Source organism: Bufo bufo, chromosome 3 (assembly GCF_905171765.1).
Source record: "Bufo bufo chromosome 3, aBufBuf1.1, whole genome shotgun sequence".
In the NCBI taxonomy this organism is placed as follows: domain Eukaryota; kingdom Metazoa; phylum Chordata; class Amphibia; order Anura; family Bufonidae; genus Bufo; species Bufo bufo.
Window position 1 is genome coordinate 439,733,036 of NC_053391.1, and position 19,315 is coordinate 439,752,350.

General features: G+C 42.6%; 1 protein-coding gene across 2 annotated transcripts in view; it reads left to right on the forward strand.

Annotated features, from left to right (window-relative positions):
• Positions 1–18,540, forward strand: part of TBC1D8 (TBC1 domain family member 8) — a 97,406-nt gene extending 78,866 nt beyond the window's left edge. For both annotated transcript variants that reach the window (XM_040425026.1, XM_040425027.1), the window contains exons 10-21: positions 4,319–4,469; positions 4,893–5,107; positions 5,897–6,014; positions 7,314–7,599; positions 9,183–9,312; positions 9,972–10,070; positions 11,578–11,646; positions 15,631–15,871; positions 15,978–16,043; positions 16,527–16,616; positions 16,759–16,859; positions 17,527–18,540. In XM_040425026.1, coding sequence (XP_040280960.1) covers positions 4,319–4,469; positions 4,893–5,107; positions 5,897–6,014; positions 7,314–7,599; positions 9,183–9,312; positions 9,972–10,070; positions 11,578–11,646; positions 15,631–15,871; positions 15,978–16,043; positions 16,527–16,616; positions 16,759–16,859; positions 17,527–17,958 — 1,998 coding nt within the window. In that variant the 3' untranslated portion in view covers positions 17,959–18,540. The remainder of the gene's footprint in view (positions 1–4,318; positions 4,470–4,892; positions 5,108–5,896; positions 6,015–7,313; positions 7,600–9,182; positions 9,313–9,971; positions 10,071–11,577; positions 11,647–15,630; positions 15,872–15,977; positions 16,044–16,526; positions 16,617–16,758; positions 16,860–17,526) is intronic.
• The last annotated feature ends 775 nt before the right edge of the window (positions 18,541–19,315 follow it).

Genomic DNA, 19,315 nt, shown 5'->3' on the forward strand with positions numbered 1-19,315 from the left:
TCAATTTCTACAGAGATTCAGCAGGATCATAATCCCTGAAAAGTAGGAGAGGAGGTTGAGGCAGCTCTTTAGCTCAGTATTGTGAAGTAACTTGTCCTTCTGTGTAGGACAAGTTTTGTGTGTACTAATAGAACGGCTGCCATTTTATTGCCCTGATTGCTCCCCAGACAAAACAAGCCATTGCTAATAATTAATGAAAGGTGTTTGGGAATATATTTAGAATAAAGTAATGTTTAAGTATTTTCAGTAATTTAATTTTCTTAATTCCTGGTGAATACCTTTTAAGGAAAAGCATAAGCAGACATGTTTTGGGTTCACCAAACTACATGTAGTGACAAACTCCCCAAAAACATAGACTGTTTTTTGGTTAGGCTAAAATAGAACTTTTTGGTCATCATAGGACACAATATGTGTGAGCCAAATACAACACTTTCTATCACCCCAAGAACACCTTTCATACAATGAAACATGGTGGTGGCACCATCATGCCGTGGGGATGCTTTTCATCAGCAGGGATTGGAAAACTGGTCAAAACTGAAAGAAAGATGGATGGCACAAAACACAAGTCTGTTTTAGTCTGCCCGAGATCTTGAGACTTTGGTTGGAGGTTCACTTTTCAGCAGGGCAATGACCCTAAAGATACTGGTAAAGCTACACTTCAGTGATTTAATGGGAAACATGCTGTATAAACGTCTTAGAATAACCCAGTCAAAGCCTAGACCTCAATTCAATTAAGAATCTTAGATGACTTGAAGGAGTTGGAGCAGCTTTGCCTGGAAGAATGAGCAAAAATCCCAGTGTCTAGATGTCCAACACTAACAGAAACTTGCATCTGTAATGGCAACAAAAGGCTCAAAAAAGTATTGACTTTCATGGGGTGAATACTTATGTACATTAAAGTTCTCCCCCCCCCCCCCCCCTTGAATTATTGTTTGTATCACAGAATTTTATTTACCATCGACCTGGTAGGCATGCTGTGCAAATGGCCCTGTAAATCAAAGTGCAGGGGGTGCGCAGATGCAGAGAGAGCTGAGTCTCTAGGTGTAATGGCAACGCTACCGTTGCTCCTAGAGGCTTATTTGCATATATTACAACATCTTTTTCCTTGGCAATGTGGGCACATATGAACAGGAGACCAACACAGATGTCTTCACCTGCCAAGTGCACATGCAGCAGGTCAGCCAGTTTCATAGGTACAAATCTACAGATGCCCTTTAAGGGACTGATAGACGGGAACATGGAGGCAGGATGCCCATTGTTTTTAGTGGATCTGCATTTTTGCGGACATTATCTATCTTTTTTTGCAGATCGGACATATGGTTGCGCAAAGCACGCAGGTGATCTGTCTGCTTTCCGCATCTGTATGTCCGTTCGCAAAAAGATACAACATGTCCTGTACTTGTCCCCAAAATGCAGACCGAGTACCCATTGAAGTCAATGGATCTGCAAAATGATATGGTCATGTGCATGGGGCCTTACAGTGTTGTTCATTTGGCAATTGAAATGATTTCAGGTTAAGCTTGATAACATGCAGTGGTAAAACAATGCTGATCTTCCTGGCATCATGACTGTCTGGTGGGAGCAGTGTATGTGCCCTCTCTGTGGGTCAGGAATGTGAAACCATGCAGAATGCTCACATTGTCCTACACAAACTGGAACACAAACACAAGATTTATCAGTTAGGAAATCAAGTGCACTTTTATGGCTGACAGGTCAGATGATGGCGCTCATGGTATGGCAAGGCGGAAAGAGTCTTGGCTGTACTTGTGTACATGAGAGGTTGGCACTGTTATATATAGCATCTTCTCTTCCCTTGGGTGGACTTTTTGTTATGGCAAAGTGTGTGTTTTCTTTTACTAACCTTATATAGTTGCTAGAACAGCGATCAACTACAAACAGTGTTTCCGTCATGTCAGTGCATTACACAGACTACCCAGTGATCTAATGAGAGCTGTGTAATGCTGTGCTTCCCATGTGGTGGCGCTGGCGGGGAGTTGAGGACTTGCTGCTTTGTTCCCCCATAGGTCACAGCTAATCACTTGTGGCCCCAGTTTCTAGACGCCCAGCAGATTCTTGTGGGACTCTTGTAAGGTACATAATCGTTTAGGGCGGATGTCACGTTTAGCACTGCTTCAGAGAACAGAACTGGACGTGGCGCTGTTTAAGCAGAGACGTTCTCTGGCAAGCAGAAGACTCTGAAGCTTTCTCTGAAGTAAATAGCGCTACATGATGAAAGTGCTGATGTGCAGATGTTCTTTAAACTATATTTAGCATCAAAGAGGATCATTTTTCTCTTTTTTCTACCTCTTCCTTTAATAGCTTGAGTGACGTCGATCAAGAACGCCCTGGTTTGGGGTTTTCCTTTTATCTCTGAACATCAGGAAACAAACATTACTTTGCAGTTTTCACTCGCCTACTAATACAGAATGAGAAGAAAATTATAGGGTAGCCTAAATCAACATTGGACCAGAAGTAGTTCACCAAATTGGACATGACCTGGCTAGTTTTCAATCCGTATAAGGGATCATGCGGTCTGCTAATTGCGGATACTGGCTGTCTGCATTACGCATTTTGCGGAACGGACAGCCCCTAATAGAACAGTCCTATTCTTGTCCATAGTGCAGACAATAATAGGACATGTTCTGTGTTTTTGCAGAGCAGCAATGCGGATATACGGACACGGAAAGCACACAGAGTCATTTCTGTTTTTTTGAGGCCCCATTGAAGTAAATGGTTCACTCTGCAGGCTGCAAAAAAAAAAACTAAACACACACCGGGGAAAAAAAGACGTTTGTGTGCATGAGCCCTAAATTAGCCAGGTCAATCACAGCATTGTTTATAAGGGTAAGGACACACTGGCAGGTTTCCTGTTGCGGGTTTGGTAGCCAAAATCAGGAGTAGATCATAAAAGGATTAAAAGTAAAAAGGACAGACGGGGCGTCTCCTCTTTTTTGAATTCACTCCTGGTGTTGGCTTACAAAACTGCATCAGGAAACCTGACCATGTGGCCGTATCCTAAGAGATCCTCTAGACCAGTGTTCCTCAACTCGGGGCCCACCTGTCGGTCATGTTTTGAGAACGTCCCACAGAATGAACCCCTGTGGTAAGTCCTGATGCATGGACATTAATTATATTACCTGCTCAATACTAAGGAAATCCGACAGGTGGGCTCTGAGGACTGGAGTTGAGGACCACTGCTGTGGTGTACATCAAAATTTGCTCAACTGAAGGGAATATACTAAAAGAAAAAGACAGTACTGGCTTGTTAAAGGGCATCTGTCAGCAGGTTTGTACCTATGACACTGTCTGCTCTGTTACATGTGCACTTGGCAGCTGAAGGCATCTGTGTTGGTCTCCTGTTCATATGTGCCCGCATTGCTGAGAAAAATTCTGTTTTAATATATGCAAATGAGCCTCTAGGAGCAACGGAGGCGTTGTCATTACACCTAGAGGCTCTGCTCTCTCTGCAGCTGCTGCGCCCCCTGCACTTTGATTGACAGGATCAGGCAGTAAAAGCATGATCACATCTGGTCCTGTCAATAAGAGTGAAGAGGGAATGGCAGTTTCAGAGAGAGCAGAGCCTCTAGGGGTAATGGCAACACCCCCAATGCTCCTAGAGGCTCATTTGCATATATTAAACATCATTTTTCTCAGCAATGCGGACACATATGAACAGGAGACCAACACAAATGTCTTCAGCTGCCACGTGCACATGTAACAGGTCGGCCAGTTTCATAGGAACAAATCTGCTCACAGATGCCCTTTAAATTCCTTGTTGCTCCGGTGGTCCCCAGCAGTCTTTCTTTACTTTGCAGTTGCGATGACATGCCCATAAATCCATATGACTGCTGCAGCCGTTTACTGGTCTCAGCGCGCCACTGTGACACCTGTTCTTTGAAAGCCTTTTTTACAGCATGTATTATTGGGTTTCTTTCAAGGTGTTTTGAAAAGTACAAAATAATTGTAAAATAAAAATATAACAAAGATGACTATATACCCCCATCACCATTGTGCCTTCTCGCTCCATTGCGCAAACGCTACATAATGATGTGGTCATGTACAGTAACTGTCAAATAATGTGGTCATGCCAGTACGTTGTCTGACTGCATAGATGGCACGACACCGAAGTGGGATTTACTGTACAGATAGCACTTTTCTGTATGTTCCCCATGAAGGATTTGGCATGTAAGGTTTTAAGATGCCCAATCATTGGCTCCCGCAGCTGCCAGAGCTATTGCATATGTATGTCCAGCTTTGAAGTCTTCACGGCAGATTGTTTGGAGTTTCTGATTTTGCTGTGGTTTGACTGCATTCACAGACCCGAGAACAGATAAAGGAGCATTTGTGGACGGACCACTTTACAGAGTTTGGGAGGACAGTTTGTATGTTCCGCACGGAGAAAATCCGGAAGCTTGTTGCTATGGGAATACCTGAATCGCTGCGTGGAGAACTCTGGCTCATCTTTTCAGGTAGTCAATAAAGTCTTTATCCGAAAGGTATTAAGAATATGTATTTGCTTCTATTCACTTATGTATGTGTTTTCATTCCTCAGTATCCCTCTCCAGTCCACATAGGCCACTACTTTTGCCTTGAGATGTACCGGTATATATTTTGCCCGTGTGTGGCAACATATAACCTTGTGATAACCACATTTCTGCAGTGGGGTTAGAAATGAGCAATATCTAAAGTTTTGCCGCAGTAATCATTGAGAAATAATTATTGCCATAATGATATGCATCCCAATTACTGGCCCGCTATTAGAAGTGGTCAGAAAGGTATAGATGTATATGCGCGCTGTGACACTGAGGCCATGGACCACATAAACGGTCTGTGTTCTGTAGCATGATTCCTGATTGCCATTGTGTTGAAGCCTTATGTTTCCTTATGTATAGATGCAGTGATGGACCTGGTCACTCATCCGGGTTACTACAGCAGACTGGTAGATGAGTCGATGGGTAAGAGTTGTTTGGTGACAGAAGAGATAGAGCGTGATCTGCACCGATCACTACCCGAGCATCCGGCCTTCCAGAACGAAACTGGCATTGCAGCTCTGAGAAGAGTTCTTACTGCTTACGCCTACAGGAACCCGAAAATAGGATACTGTCAGGTAAAGCACTGGAGCATAGCATGATATCTCTTCAGCAACATCTTAAAGGGGCTTTCCTATACTTAGGGCTCATGCACATGATTGAGTATTTTGCGGTCCGCAAGCAAAAATTATGACATCCGTGTCACATCTGCGTTACATCCGTATTTTTGGCGGATCCATTGTAACAATGTCTGACCTTGTCTGCAAAATGGACAAGAATATTTTTTAGCGGAACAGACTTGCGGACATATGGATACGAAAGCACACTGAGTCATTTCCTTTTTTTATGCGGCCACATTGGAATGAATGATTCCGCATACGGGCTGCAAAAAAAACCTGAACGGACACAGACAAAAAATATGTTTGTGTGCATGAGCCCTTAGGATAAGAGATGAATGTTAGATCAGAGGGGGTCCTGCCTGGAATCGGTGCTGCTCCCAGACCCCCTGCACCATTCACTTATCATGTGGGTAGATGATAAAGGTTTATAGCAAAAAAACCCTTTAATATCACAACATCGGCGCTTAGAAAATTCTCTGACCATAAATTTCATTTGATGACCATTCATTCTTTATAGTACGTTTGTTCTATCCCGGGTCAGACCTTTTTAGATATTACTGTATACGACCAAAATTCTGTGTATCTTATTATATCATGACTTTATTACACACCCATGTATTATGATGGTTCATCTCTCATGTTTTCACACCTAAAGGCCAAATCATGAGGACACGTCTGTTTAAACGTGCCCTGATTTGACAAGTACAGTCCACATGGTTCATTTATATATTTTTTTTCTCCAATTAGTCTATGAATATCATCACTTCAGTCTTACTATTGTATGCCAAGGAAGAAGAGGCATTTTGGCTCTTGGTTGCAGTATGTGAAAGGATGCTTCCAGATTATTTCAATCATAGGGTCTTGGGTGAGTCCATTGCTTGTAATCAGGGAAATTTCTGCCATCTTCTGGTGAAGAAAAGAATTACAGTTTATTTGAATGCATTGAGTTTAGTAGTAGAGAGATACTGCCATCACATGGATAAAGAAGGGATAAAAAAAAAAGTTGTTAAAATTAATTACATCTCCATCGTGGGTTAGGCCTCATGCACATGACCATATCCGTTTGACGTCCATGTTGCTGACCCATTGACTTCAGTAGGCCTGTGATCCTCATTTTGCCGCCAAGAATAGGATATGTTCTATCTTTTTGCAGAATGACACACGAATGGCTATAGCACACAGATTATATCCTTGTGTGGTCTGTTGTGTATTTATTTTTATTTTTTTGTGGACCCATAGAAATGAATGGGGCAAAAAAATGCAGATTAGACATGGATACAAAATACGGTCATGTCCATGAGGCTTTATATTGTTGTTGCTAGCTGATTGCTAAAGATGATGTTGGTGATTTATCGGAGACCGTTAGTTAGACTAGACTACTAGAGGACATGCTGTAGTAGTGTTGAGCGCTGTCGTTGCATTTTACTTGCAGGAGAATTACTGCTGTATTCTGTCACTTAGGAGATGAGTTGTCTACCTACTGCAACAACCCCTCTGCCCACTGGCAGAATATATGCACCATTAATGGATTCTATATTTGGTCAGTGGGTCAAGAAGTGCAGGGCAGGGAATTTAATTTCCAGATTGCTTCCTTCCACTATTGGACCACTTTCCAATGGTCAGTATTTATAAGCTGAAGCCAGATGAGGCACAGATCTTTCCATTATACTTTTCTTTTTGTAGGTGCCACTCCTGGTTTTGACCAAATACTGACCATGGTTATAGAAACACTAAGGTATTGCTAGTCATACACGTGACATATTCAACAAATATTGCAGATCATTAATGACAATGGCAGTGAGACAGATTTATCAAAACTTGTGCAAAGGAAAAGAGCAGTTGCCTTTACTAACCAATGACTGAGAGCTGGACTGTGATTGTGCTCAGCTGCTCCCTTTTCTTTTGCACTAGTTTTGGTAAAACTCAACTGTTGGAACTTGTAAGTTGGCGAAACCCGATTAAAGGGCAATTTCTTCTGCATTGATTTTGGTGAGATAAGTCCAGTAAATAAGTATTCAGTGTAGTAACACTACTCGTTTTGATCTTTCTTCCTGTCTTAGCAGTATTACTTATCAAAGATACAGGTGTCCAGGTGCAGAAATGTAAAATGTTCCATTCTATTGTTGTGTTGGTCTCCTTACTTCTTGAAATATTCTTAACACAGGGGCCCAGGTTGACCAGTCTGTTTTTGAAGAACTCATACATGAGCGGCTTCCTGAGCTAGCGGAGCATATCACTGACTTATCCACTTTGGCTTCCATATCCTTGTCCTGGTTCCTCACCCTGTTTATCAGCATTATGCCCCTGCAGAGCGCTGTCAATGTTGTGGACTGCTTCTTTTTTGATGGCATTAGGGCCATTTTCCAGATCGGACTGGCAGTTTTAGATGCAACAGCTGTGGAGCTGTGTAGCAGTAAAGATGATGGACAGGCGCTAATGATTCTGAGCCGGTGAGATTTACCAGATTTTTCTATGTTGCTTAAATTCAGAGCTAAACACCTGCCCATAAGACACACCTAGGTTTTAGAGGAAGAGAATAAGAAAAAAAAAATTTCATCAAATCTCGGCTCAGACCACAGGGCAGAGCCCTAATCAGACCCCCAATGTTAATCAGACCTCAGAACAGATCCCCAGTGTTAATAACACCCCTATTTAGACCTCAGATTAGACCCCCAATGTTAATAAGGCTCCTATTTAGACCTTAGATCAGACCCCCAATTAAACCTTAGATCAGATGCCCAATTTTTATGACCCCCCCCAAATCAGACCTCAGATCAGACTTCCATGTTAATAAGTACCCCATGTTAATTAGACCTGGATCATATATAAAAAAAAATAATAATCACCTTACCCCTCCTGCTGTGGACGCCGTCGCCACTCCTGAAATCCAGCTCTCTTCCTGCCCCGCTTTGCTGTGACCAGACGCCACACAGCATGGGGTCACAGAGCGCCGATGTTCTCATGTTGTGTGGCCGAGGAAGACCAGGAGGCAGAGAGTACAGAGCCTGTACGGAGAGCACTGCATACACTGCTCCCAGTTCCTCCTGTACCAATGAGAGCTTCCATACTGGAAGCGCTCATTAGTATACGCCCCATAAGGGCTCTTTCACACGAGCGGATGCCTTGCAAGTAATCCGCTGCGTTAAAGAGTGCCAAGCCCCGCTCCGGACAGCAGAGACACGGAGTATTAACATGATTGATAATGCTCTGTGCCTCTGTGACCTTTTTATTACGAAATCACAGTGACATAAAGTTGTCACCGTGATATTGTAGTAAAAAGATCACAAAGAGGCACAGAGCATTATCAATCATGTTACTGCTCCGTGTCCCTGCTGTGGGAACGGGGCTTGGCACTCTTTCACGCAGCGGATTACTCGCATGACATCCGCTCGTGTGAAAGAGCCCTAAGACACACTGACATCCCCCCACACACACACACTTTGGGATGGGGAAAAGTGTGTCTTATAGGGCAAAAAGTACAGTAATTATTGGAAATAATAATGATCATTTCTATGTCCTAATACTTTTATGTTATATTATGCCAAAATGTATATATCCAGCCATTAGTTTGTAGATTGATTAGACCCTTGCTTCATAGAAACATAAGGCCTGGGCTACACTGTGACATTTTGCAGCGCGACTAATTGATATTAACTATTGAGTGACAGCTGCAGCCCATAAGATTCCATACACCCTAATGCGGGGATGCCCAACCTGTGGCCATCCAGCTGTTGCAAAACTACAACACCCAGCATGCCTGGACAGCCTACAGCTATGAGTGCATGCTTGGAGTTGTAGTATTGCAACAGCTGGAGATCCGCAGGTTGAGCATCTCTGTCCTAATGCATTCCTTTGCTATAGAGCGACAGCTGCAGTCCAATCAGTAGCACAACAAAAAGTTGCAGTGTAGCCCTTGCCACAAGGAAACTTCAGAGTTGGGCATTACTAGACATTTGCCATACTGATATGATTGCTGTGCTGTTCTATTTTGTATATGCCTTCACTTACTCATGCAAAATGTTTCTGTGAATAGGTTTCTAGAGCATGTCAGGAATGAGGACAGCCCTCTGCCACAGACGGAAAACTTGCACAGTTTACTGAACAATGATCAGGAGCCTTACCCGGTGACTGACATTGCAGATTTAATACGGGATTCATATGAGGTATGTATGTGTATGCCTAAAATAATATCTGAAAGACAATAAATGACCTACAGTATGTATGGAATCATCTCATTCTTACTTAAAGTGATTGGCTAAAGATGTACGGTACTAATGTGTCACATCTAGGGTTTCTACACTATTTTTTCTGACTTGCTTTATTGGATAGGGGACAGTTCTAAGATGCACCAATTTGCGCCACAATTCTGCCATAAAAAATTGTCTCAAAGTAAGGCCTCATGCACACGGCCGTTGTTTGGGTCCGCATCCGAGCCGCTGGACCCATTTACTTCAACATGTCATATTCTTGTCTGTTTTGCGGACAAGAATAGGTATTCCTACAATGGGCCGCCCGTTCCGTTCCGCAAATTGCGGAAGGCACACAGGAGGCTTCCATTTTTTTCCGGATCCACGGTTTGCGGAACGGTCGTGTGCATGAGGCCTAAGCCAACCAATAGTTGGTATGGAGTCAGAGAAAAGTGTCTATACCTGCATCATATTTACCATCCAACCTTGAGCCCCTGTGATAAATCTGGTGGAGGTCCAGACAGCTTGTCCATGCTTATGCCATCTATAGGATTAGTAAATCTGGGCCATTGTTTTGTTTTCTCAATATGTTATTATCATTGATTAGTCTATGGATTTGCTGTGTGTCATTCCAGAAATTTGGCAACAGTTCTGTTGAGCAGATTGAACACTTGCGTTGTAAACATAGGATCCGTGTTCTTCAGAGCCATGAGGAGACCACAAAACAAAATGTGGTGAGTACCTTTTGAAGGGTTGATTGAGTAACCATTGTAACCAATGCTCCAGATCCCCCAATAATAAGCACATTAGAGAGTCGTAACCATAGAGCACAGATTATTACTAATAAAGGGACCTACAACACGTCTCATAAAAGTTAATATAGTTCACCTTTGACTATTATTAACTAATGGACAGTGTTGGTATTGTTTATGCCAGTATACAGTTAGGGAAAATTTTCTCTGGTAAGAGCTACACCACTATTTCATTGTTGACATGCTAGAGATTAAAGGGGTTGTCCAGGATTAGAAAACCATGGCTGCTTTCTTCCAAAAACAGCATCAACCCTGTCTGGAGCTGCTGTCTGCCCCATTGACTCCAATGCAGCTGTGCTGCAATATCAGACATGACCCATGGACAGGGGTTTTACTGTTTTTAGACAAAGAAGCTACCGTGTTTTTCGCCCTATAAGACGCACCTAGGTTTTAGAGGGGGACAATAAGAAAAAAATATTTTTCATTACACCTCAGGTCAGTCCACCAATCAGACCCCCAATGTTAATAAGACCCCTATAAGACCTCAGAGCAGACCCCCAATCAGACCTCAACTCAGACCCCAATGTGAATGAACCCCAATAAGACCTCAGATAAGAGCCCCATGCCTCTCTTCAGCCCCCATATGCCTCTCTTCAGCCCCCATATGCCTCTCTTCAGCCCCCCCATATGCCTCTCTTCAGCCCCCCCCATATGCCTCTCTTCAGCCCCCCCATATGCCTCTCTTCAGCCCCCCCATATGCCTCTCTTCAGCCCCCCCATATGCCTCTCTTCAGCCCCACCATATGCCTCTCTTTAGCCCCACCATATGCCTCTCTTTAGCCCCACCATATGCCTCTCTTTAGCCCCACCATATGCCTCTCTTTAGCCCCACCATATGCCTCTCTATAGCCCCCCCCCATATGCCTCTCTATAGCCCCCCCCATATGCCTCTCTATAGCCCCCCCCATATGCCTCTCTATAGCCCCCCCCATATGCCTTTCTTTAGCCCCAGTGCCTCCATCAGCCCCAAAATAAATAAAAAAAACACTTACCGGTACCTTTCCTGCTCCCCACCGCCCGCCCTCGGTAATCCTCTTCAGTCTGCTGTGTGTGACGCGCACAGTGTGAGGTCACAACGCGCCCTTACATGTGCGCAGCCTTCACAGCAGAGCACCGAGGACCAGGAAGAGGGGAGTATAGCGCTTTCACCGCTTCCCGGTCCACCGGTACTAATCAGCGCTTGATTAGTATTCGCCCCATAAGACGCAGGGGCATTCCCCCCCCCCCCCCCCCCCACACTTTTTTTTTTTGGGGGGGGGGGTGCGTCTTATGGGGATGAAAAATACGGTATGTTTTTCTAATCCTGGACAACCCTTTTAATGGGAGTTCCCAATGGGCTTCTCTGTCTGATTTCTCACATTTATAATTATAATGTATTTCCTGAATGTTCCTTTGGACACAGTAAATGTCACTGCTCTTCAATTTTTAGCTTAGAGTTGTTGCACCTGATGTGTCCTTTCTTCATGAAGATTTAGAAGACCTGTTTGACATGTTTAAGGTAAGGGTCGGGCAGGGCTGAAATCAGAAATATCTGGGTCCCATGTGTGACTGTGAGGTCACTATCTTCATGTCAATTTATTTCTGTGCCTACTTATCAGCCAAGTAAATTTCAGTGTCCAAAGGGTGTATTAGATACCCAGATGCTGCTAGCGACTGTCGGGAGGGAAATATGTGCAGGGTCTGCTCTCTTGAACATAGAGGCGAAATGGCATAGGTAGATTTAGAGTAGGACCTGCCTAACTGAGACCACCTTGGCGGTGGTAGGTGGGCACAGATGTGTTTTGATCAAAATATATTGGCTAAGAGTCTCAGATTTTATCATATTAGAATGAGGGCTTAGTCCATATATAATGCTTGCATCTATTGTGTTAGTGCATTATTATTTGTTTTCTGCGATTGTCGAGAGGGAAGTGTTCCCTCCTAGCAATCGGCAGATAGCCAGCGGAGTACACCGCTGCTATTACATACAGTGATGTCCTCCGCAACATGGGGAGGAACGATCGTTATGCCATCACTCATCCCCATGCAGGACAGCAGAGTGCCAGTGGCAGATCGCTATCAGACAGCGCAATCTGCCACCGGCAAATCCAGATTTTTCAGCATGCTCTAACTCATTCATCGGACATTTAGTGGCAGTATTAGACTGCCAGATGTTCAATTATCGGGCATTATCTGGCAGTGTAATACACCCTTAACTTATGCCCATACTGTCAGCTTTACTACTAAGATATTTACATTACTAGGGGAAAAAGCTGCAGTCTTACATTTGCTGTAATCTTTACATGCATTTAAAGTTCTACATCAAGACCTTGCCATATGCTGTTTAGACTCCTACTTTATCTCTCATACATCAATTTCATGGTTCCACATTTTCCTGAAGGGTAGCAGCAGCCCAAGGTAAGTGTTCCCCCATTGATCAGTTTCCAGTGAACTTTGTTTCTTATAACCACATTATTTTCTTGTTAATTTTGTATGTTATTAAGATTTATACATTTACCTCTGATCACACTTCCATGTACGACAGGATCTGCACTCTCTTCAACTGTAAATGAGTAGGTGTTTGGTCCAGAATCATCACCCATCACATCCAAGAACAGAGAAGTACAAAACAGCACTCCAGGCTTTTTGCTCCAAATCTTTTACAAAAAAATAGTATTTCATAACCGGTGGCAACATTTCTAACCTAATGATCTATCTTAGGGGCTGTTCACATCACATTTAACAAGTACGTTAGGGAGAAAAAGGATGCAACAGCATAGTACACTACGGTTTTCCATCCTGCAGGGTCAAGCAAAAAATAAATAAAAATGTTTACGTTAATGGGTACATTTTTTTTTTTTTTACAATGGAACCGTCTGATGACTATTGCCACTGTATGCCATACATCCGAGGCATTCGTTTAACAGATACATTATGTGTATATGTTAAATGTGGGCCAAAATTGTGATGTGAGCACAGTTTTTTAAAGGGAATCGTTCATCAGTTTTTTTGCTGCTAAGTCCTAGCAGCTCCAGCACATGCTGGTGATATTCATGAGCTCCTGGCTCTTCCTGCTCCCCCTGCTGCTGATTGATAGTATTTCTCCAACTGAGATCAGGAGCATAGAGCGTCGGGAGCTCATGAATATCAGAACTCATCATTCTGCTCTGGGGCTGTTAAGTACAACATTTTAGAAAAACAGTTGGGACAATTAAAGAAAGCAATGATGTGTTTTGCTAAAGGGATATGTGACTAGTTTATGTTGCCCTTAGTGAGGACACCATAAAGCTAGTGACAGATTGGATTTAAGGGCTGGCTAAATAGTAAAAAGGAGCATGAGGCTACGCTGGGCAGGATGGCTTTCTGGAAGTCAGAACTGTGCAGTTCTCACTTCCGGGCAAAGCATGCTATGCTATTCTATCCAGTAAATGTGAACATTTGACAGTCCTGTTAATCAATAGGATGCAATGCTTCACAAAATAGATGAAATATATATATATATATATATATATATATATACACACACACAGGGAGTGCAGAATTTTTAGGCAAGTTGTATTTTTGAGGATTAATTTTATTATTGAACAACAACCATGTTCTCAATGAACCCAAAAAACTCATTAATATCAAAGCTGAATATTTTTGGAAGTAGTTTTTAGTTTGTTTTTAGTTTTAGCTATTTTAGGGGGATATCTGTGTGTGCAGGTGACTATTACTGTGCATAATTATTAGGCAACTTAACAAAAAACAAATATATACCCATTTCAATTATTTATTTTTACCAGTGAAACCAATATAACATCTCAACATTCACAAATATACATTTCTGACATTCAAAAACAAAACAAAAACAAATCCGTGACCAATATAGCCACCTTTCTTTGCAAGGACACTCAAAAGCCTGCCATCCATGGATTCTGTCAGTGTTTTGATCTGTTCACCATCAACATTGCGTGCAGCAGCAACCACAGCCTCCCAGACACTGTTCAGAGAGGTGTACTGTTTTCCCTCCTTGTAAATCTCACATTTGATGATGGACCACAGGTTCTCAATGGGGTTCAGATCAGGTGAACAAGGAGGCCATGTCATTAGATTTTCTTCTTTTATACCCTTTCTTGCCAGCCACGCTGTGGAGTACTTGGACGCGTGTGATGGAGCATTGTCCTGCATGAAAATCATGTGTTTCTTGAAGGATGCAGACTTCTTCCTGTACCACTGCTTGAAGAAGGTGTCTTCCAGAAACTGGCAGTAGGACTGGGAGTTGAGCTTGACTCCATCCTCAACCCGAAAAGGCCCCACAAGCTCATCTTTGATGATACCAGCCCAAACCAGTACTCCACCTCCACCTTGCTGGCGTCTGAGTCAGACTGGAGCTCTCTGCCCTTTACCAATCCAGCCACGGGCCCATCCATCTGGCCCATCAAGACTCACTCTCATTTCATCAGTCCATAAAACCTTAGAAAAATCAGTCTTGAGATATTTCTTGGCCCAGTCTTGACGTTTCAGCTTGTGTGTCTTGTTCAGTGGTGGTCGTCTTTCAGCCTTTCTTACCTTGGCCATGTCTCTGAGTATTGCACACCTTGTGCTTTTGGGCACTCCAGTGATGTTGCAGCTCTGAAATATGGCCAAACTGGTGGCAAGTGGCATCTTGGCAGCTGCACGCTTGACTTTTCTCAGTTCATGGGCAGTTATTTTGCGCCTTGGTTTTTCCACACGCTTCTTGCGACCCTGTTGACTATTTTGAATGAAACGCTTGATTGTTCGATGATCACGCTTCAGAAGCTTTGCAATTTTAAGAGTGCTGCATCCCTCTGCAAGATATCTCACTATTTTTGACTTTTCTGAGCCTGTCAAGTCCTTCTTTTGACCCATTTTGCCAAAGGAAAGGAAGTTGCCTAATAATTATGCACACCTAATATAGGGTGTTGATGTCATTAGACCACACCCTTTCTCATTACAGAGATGCACATCACCTAATATGCTTAATTGGTAGTAGGCTTTCGAGCCTATACAGCTTGGAGTAAGACAACATGCATAAAGAGGATGATGTGGTTAAAATACTCATTTTCCTAATAATTCTGCACTCACTGTATATATATATATATATATATCTATCATTGCTCCAATGCCACTAGTATGATTGGAGCCTACACGCAGGAGCCAGAAAACATATATGCAAATTAAACCGGGTCTGTAGCTTGTAATGTCTGATTGATACACAGACAGACTAATATAAACTGATGTGCATTGGCATCAGTTTGAGTCCCGTAGAATTCAGTAGGGTCAATAAAAAGGGTGTGAAAGTCAGAGGTACAGATTGCTTGTATTTACTGAGCTCACACAGCGCCGTTGGATGGGTGCCAGGCAAATAGACACTAGTGGAAAGCTTTATATTTATGTCCTATACAGTTCTGTAGCATTCTTACTCATAAACTTTAATGAACCTAACTATGAGCCACTTTAACTCATAAGTGTCTGTTTTCTCCTTGTTGCTTTGTTTCAGAGAGAGCATTTCATGAGTTGTTACTGGGAAGGGATCTCTTCATTAGTGGAGCGCCATGACCCTCGTAGGCCCTATGCAGAACAGTACAAGATTGATAGTCGACAGTTTGTGTCCCTCTTCAGACTGTGCTCGCCCTGGCCCTGGGGTTCCCACACAGAAGTTTTAACAGAAAGAATGTTTCGTTTACTGGATGAGAATCAGGATCTTCTCATTGAGTTTAAGTCATTTGCATGGTGTTTAGGTAAATTGATATGTGTATGTGATTATAATCAGGATCACAGTGTACAGATTAGTTGTATCAGATCAACTTTATATCTATATTGTGTTTGTTTGTTTTTTCCCTCCAGACATTATTTATTATGGTGAGATGAATGAAAAAATCAAGTTGTTATATAGACTCCATATCCCACCAGGTGAGTCGTCCAGATCATGAAAAGATCAGTGTGTACTCGGGCTACTGCCAAATAGAGACTGCCCCTGAACCATATATGTGCAGAATAAAATATCAGACATTGTCAGAATTACATAAATATATGAAATAAAAAGTGTTGGGATGATGAATTTCCTAGCCTAAAAACTTTGATTTGGTCTTGAGAGTGGACCTCCAATAATTATTGGGGCTGTGTCTCCTGCCTGAGGCTTAAATAGAACCTGTCAGCTACTTCGTGCTGCCCCTTCTGTAGTGACAGAGTAGCTGACAGTTTAAGAAGCACGTTTCTTTCTTTGAAGTTGTTTAAAGTTCTGTAGAACTACTTCATAATGATAAGTGTTTATTAAAAAAAACTAGGTGACAGCCAATGTAGAAGCATTTACAGCTTGAGTGAGGCGCCGCTCTTATGTAGGTTCATCTTGCTGGTTTGATTAAACTTGCTAATTTTTTTTATATTTTTTGACAGCTCTTACAGAGAATGACCATGACTGTCAGTCGCCACTCAAGGGGCCACTTTTATCCACTACTAGACCACTGAAGCTTACAAAACCAAGCAGTATGTGTTCATTCACCTTCATTTACTGGACATGATTTATATGGGCAGAGTTAATAAGTTTGTGTGAAGCACTAGCTGCTTCACCAGAAACCTGAAAAAGCAGGGAAATGTGAATTGAAACCTCATTTTATGTTCTCCACAGGTGGAGAAAAGGATTATCAAAAACAACTAAAGCAGATGCTTAAAGACTTGGCAAAGGAAAAAGATAAAAACACCGAAAAAGAATTACCCAAAATGTCCCAGGTATTGTCTCTCCTTTCCATTTCTGAAACCTCTTGACACATAGGAGAAGCCAGGTCAATGTAAAGCGAATTGATTACAAACCTTTGTCAGTGTTCCCCTTATGTGAGTGGATATCTGATTGGTGGCGTTCTGACACCACCACAAGTCAGCTGTTTGAACAGGCGCTTCAGACTTATCACAGCTTAGCAAGTACAGCACCACACCGATTATTGTATAGTGGCTGTGTTTGGTGTTGCAGCCCAGGCCAATTCGCTTGAAAGGGACTGCGCTGCACTCCGGCCATATGACCGATAAACATGATGTCACTGACCTAGGAAAGCATCAAACAGCTGATCAGCGGTGGTGATGGGAGGTAGACCCCCACTGATCAGATATTCCTTATATCCTGAGGATAGGCCCTCAATTTTAAACTTTTGTGAAATCATGCACCACACTGACCCAAAGCTTGTGTCTCCTTTAGTTTGTAAGCATACAGCCTTTGCCGGTCTCTCCATGTATATGGAGATATTCTGCCTTAGAAGCATTGCTTGTACATACCTAGTCAAACTCTGAGCTTATCCCACTGCTGAAAAGTCTGAACTATAATGTGAATGTGTATTATGATCACCTGAAGTGTCTGTTCACGTCCTTTTATAAAGCTTCTAAGTCCCTTTCTTTGCATTATCAGAAGGAATTTATCCAGTTCTGCAAAACATTGTACAGCCTCTTTCACCAAGACCCCGAAGAAAATGACCTGTATCAAGCCATTGCCACAGTGACGACCCTTCTACTCCAGATTGGGGAGGTTGGACAGCGCAGCAGTATCATGAGCTCAGGCAGTGCGTCAGATGAGTTTGTAGATTCAGAGAACGGTGCCTGCTCTTCAGACCAAGACTGTGTTTTCTCCGAGACCACTAGTACTCCAACCCATCCACTGCCTGAAACTGACTGGGCCGTTTCTCTGGAACACATATTGGCGTCTCTCCTAACAGAACAGTCATTGGTGAATTTCTTTGAGAAACCGTGGGAACTGAAGCCAAAGTTAGAAAGTGCTAAAATGAATCCTTACAGCCTCAAGACTGCAAATGGATTTAGCCAGCAGTCCCCCATGTTGTCCTGAATGAATGGAAATCTTGCTGTGTCCCGGGGTCCAGCAGCCAGTGTGAAGGGAACAAAGTGTGAACTGCACTGCTGATAATCAATACATATATATATATTCCAGCAAGTGTTTTAGCAACCTAGTAGAAAGCCCCTAGATGTGAAGCTAAAGTAAGGAAACAATAACTTTGAACAGGATTTACTTCCAAACAAGTGGTTCCACCACTGACATCTGTATTCTTGAGTAACCAAAGCACACTGGATGACTTCTCATTCTTAAGATGCGTCACTTCTGTGACGCCATCCTGAGAAGATGTCTACTGAACTCCAAAAACTCATTTGTATCCAGTACTGGCATGCCAAACATTTCTTATTGTTGAAATTTGTTCAGGGTTTATGTCATTTGTCTAATATTTTGTATCTGTGAGTTTTTAGTTACGTTTTGTGTTTGCACTAATAATGTTTCAATGCTGGAAATTGAAACTTTTATTCTGTTCAGTTTGCATTCGAATTTTTATGTCGTTAAAACGTCAACTTGACCGACTCTTGTGCTTTTTGTCTTGATTTGTGAAGAGCTGCACTTTTCAATAAACTAGTTTTTTTTTTTTACTTTATGACTTATTCTTATCCAGCTTGTTATAAGGTCCTTTTACATGGACTGATTGGGAACGAACAAAACATTCCTGATAATTGCCTTATCAGGGAGAATTTACATGCAGTTATTATCTCCTCTGTATGGGGACTAGCAATTGCTTGTCCTCATACTGTTTTGTTGCTTCTGGGCAGCAGATCCCTGTTTACACAAGCCAATCTGCTGCACAGAAACGATTATTTCAGGTACCGTTTGCATCGCTGGCACCTTTTACAAACACTCCTCCCCAATAGTTGGTCAGATTGTCTGTCTGTGTAAAAGGACCACTAGGGTACTTTCACAAGCGGCCTCAGTTCTATTAATCTGAATAGGCTGTTTTGGCGGCAAGCACATGGATTTCTGCAAGCCTCATTCAGGTGAATGGAATAGATTTTCAGTCACAGAAATGTCTGTAACAAATTCTGCCACATATAAAGACACCCTTAGACCTCATGCACACAACAATATTTTCAGTCCACATTTTTTGCAGTTCAGAATAGGGCTGAAATGATTACTCGATTGAATCGAATAATTCGACAAAGAAAATTCCCCAATGCAAATTTTTTGCATCGAGGATTCGTTTGTGTCATGTGACCACAGAGCGGGAGTAAAGCGCTTGCTATTACTTACTGCTCCGTGGTCACCTGCCGGCCCGCACCGCGCTGCACTTTCCTCCCGACACTTCGTCAGGTCATAGTGCATGTAAGCGCGCACTATGACCCGACGCTGTGTGACATCAGGACAACAG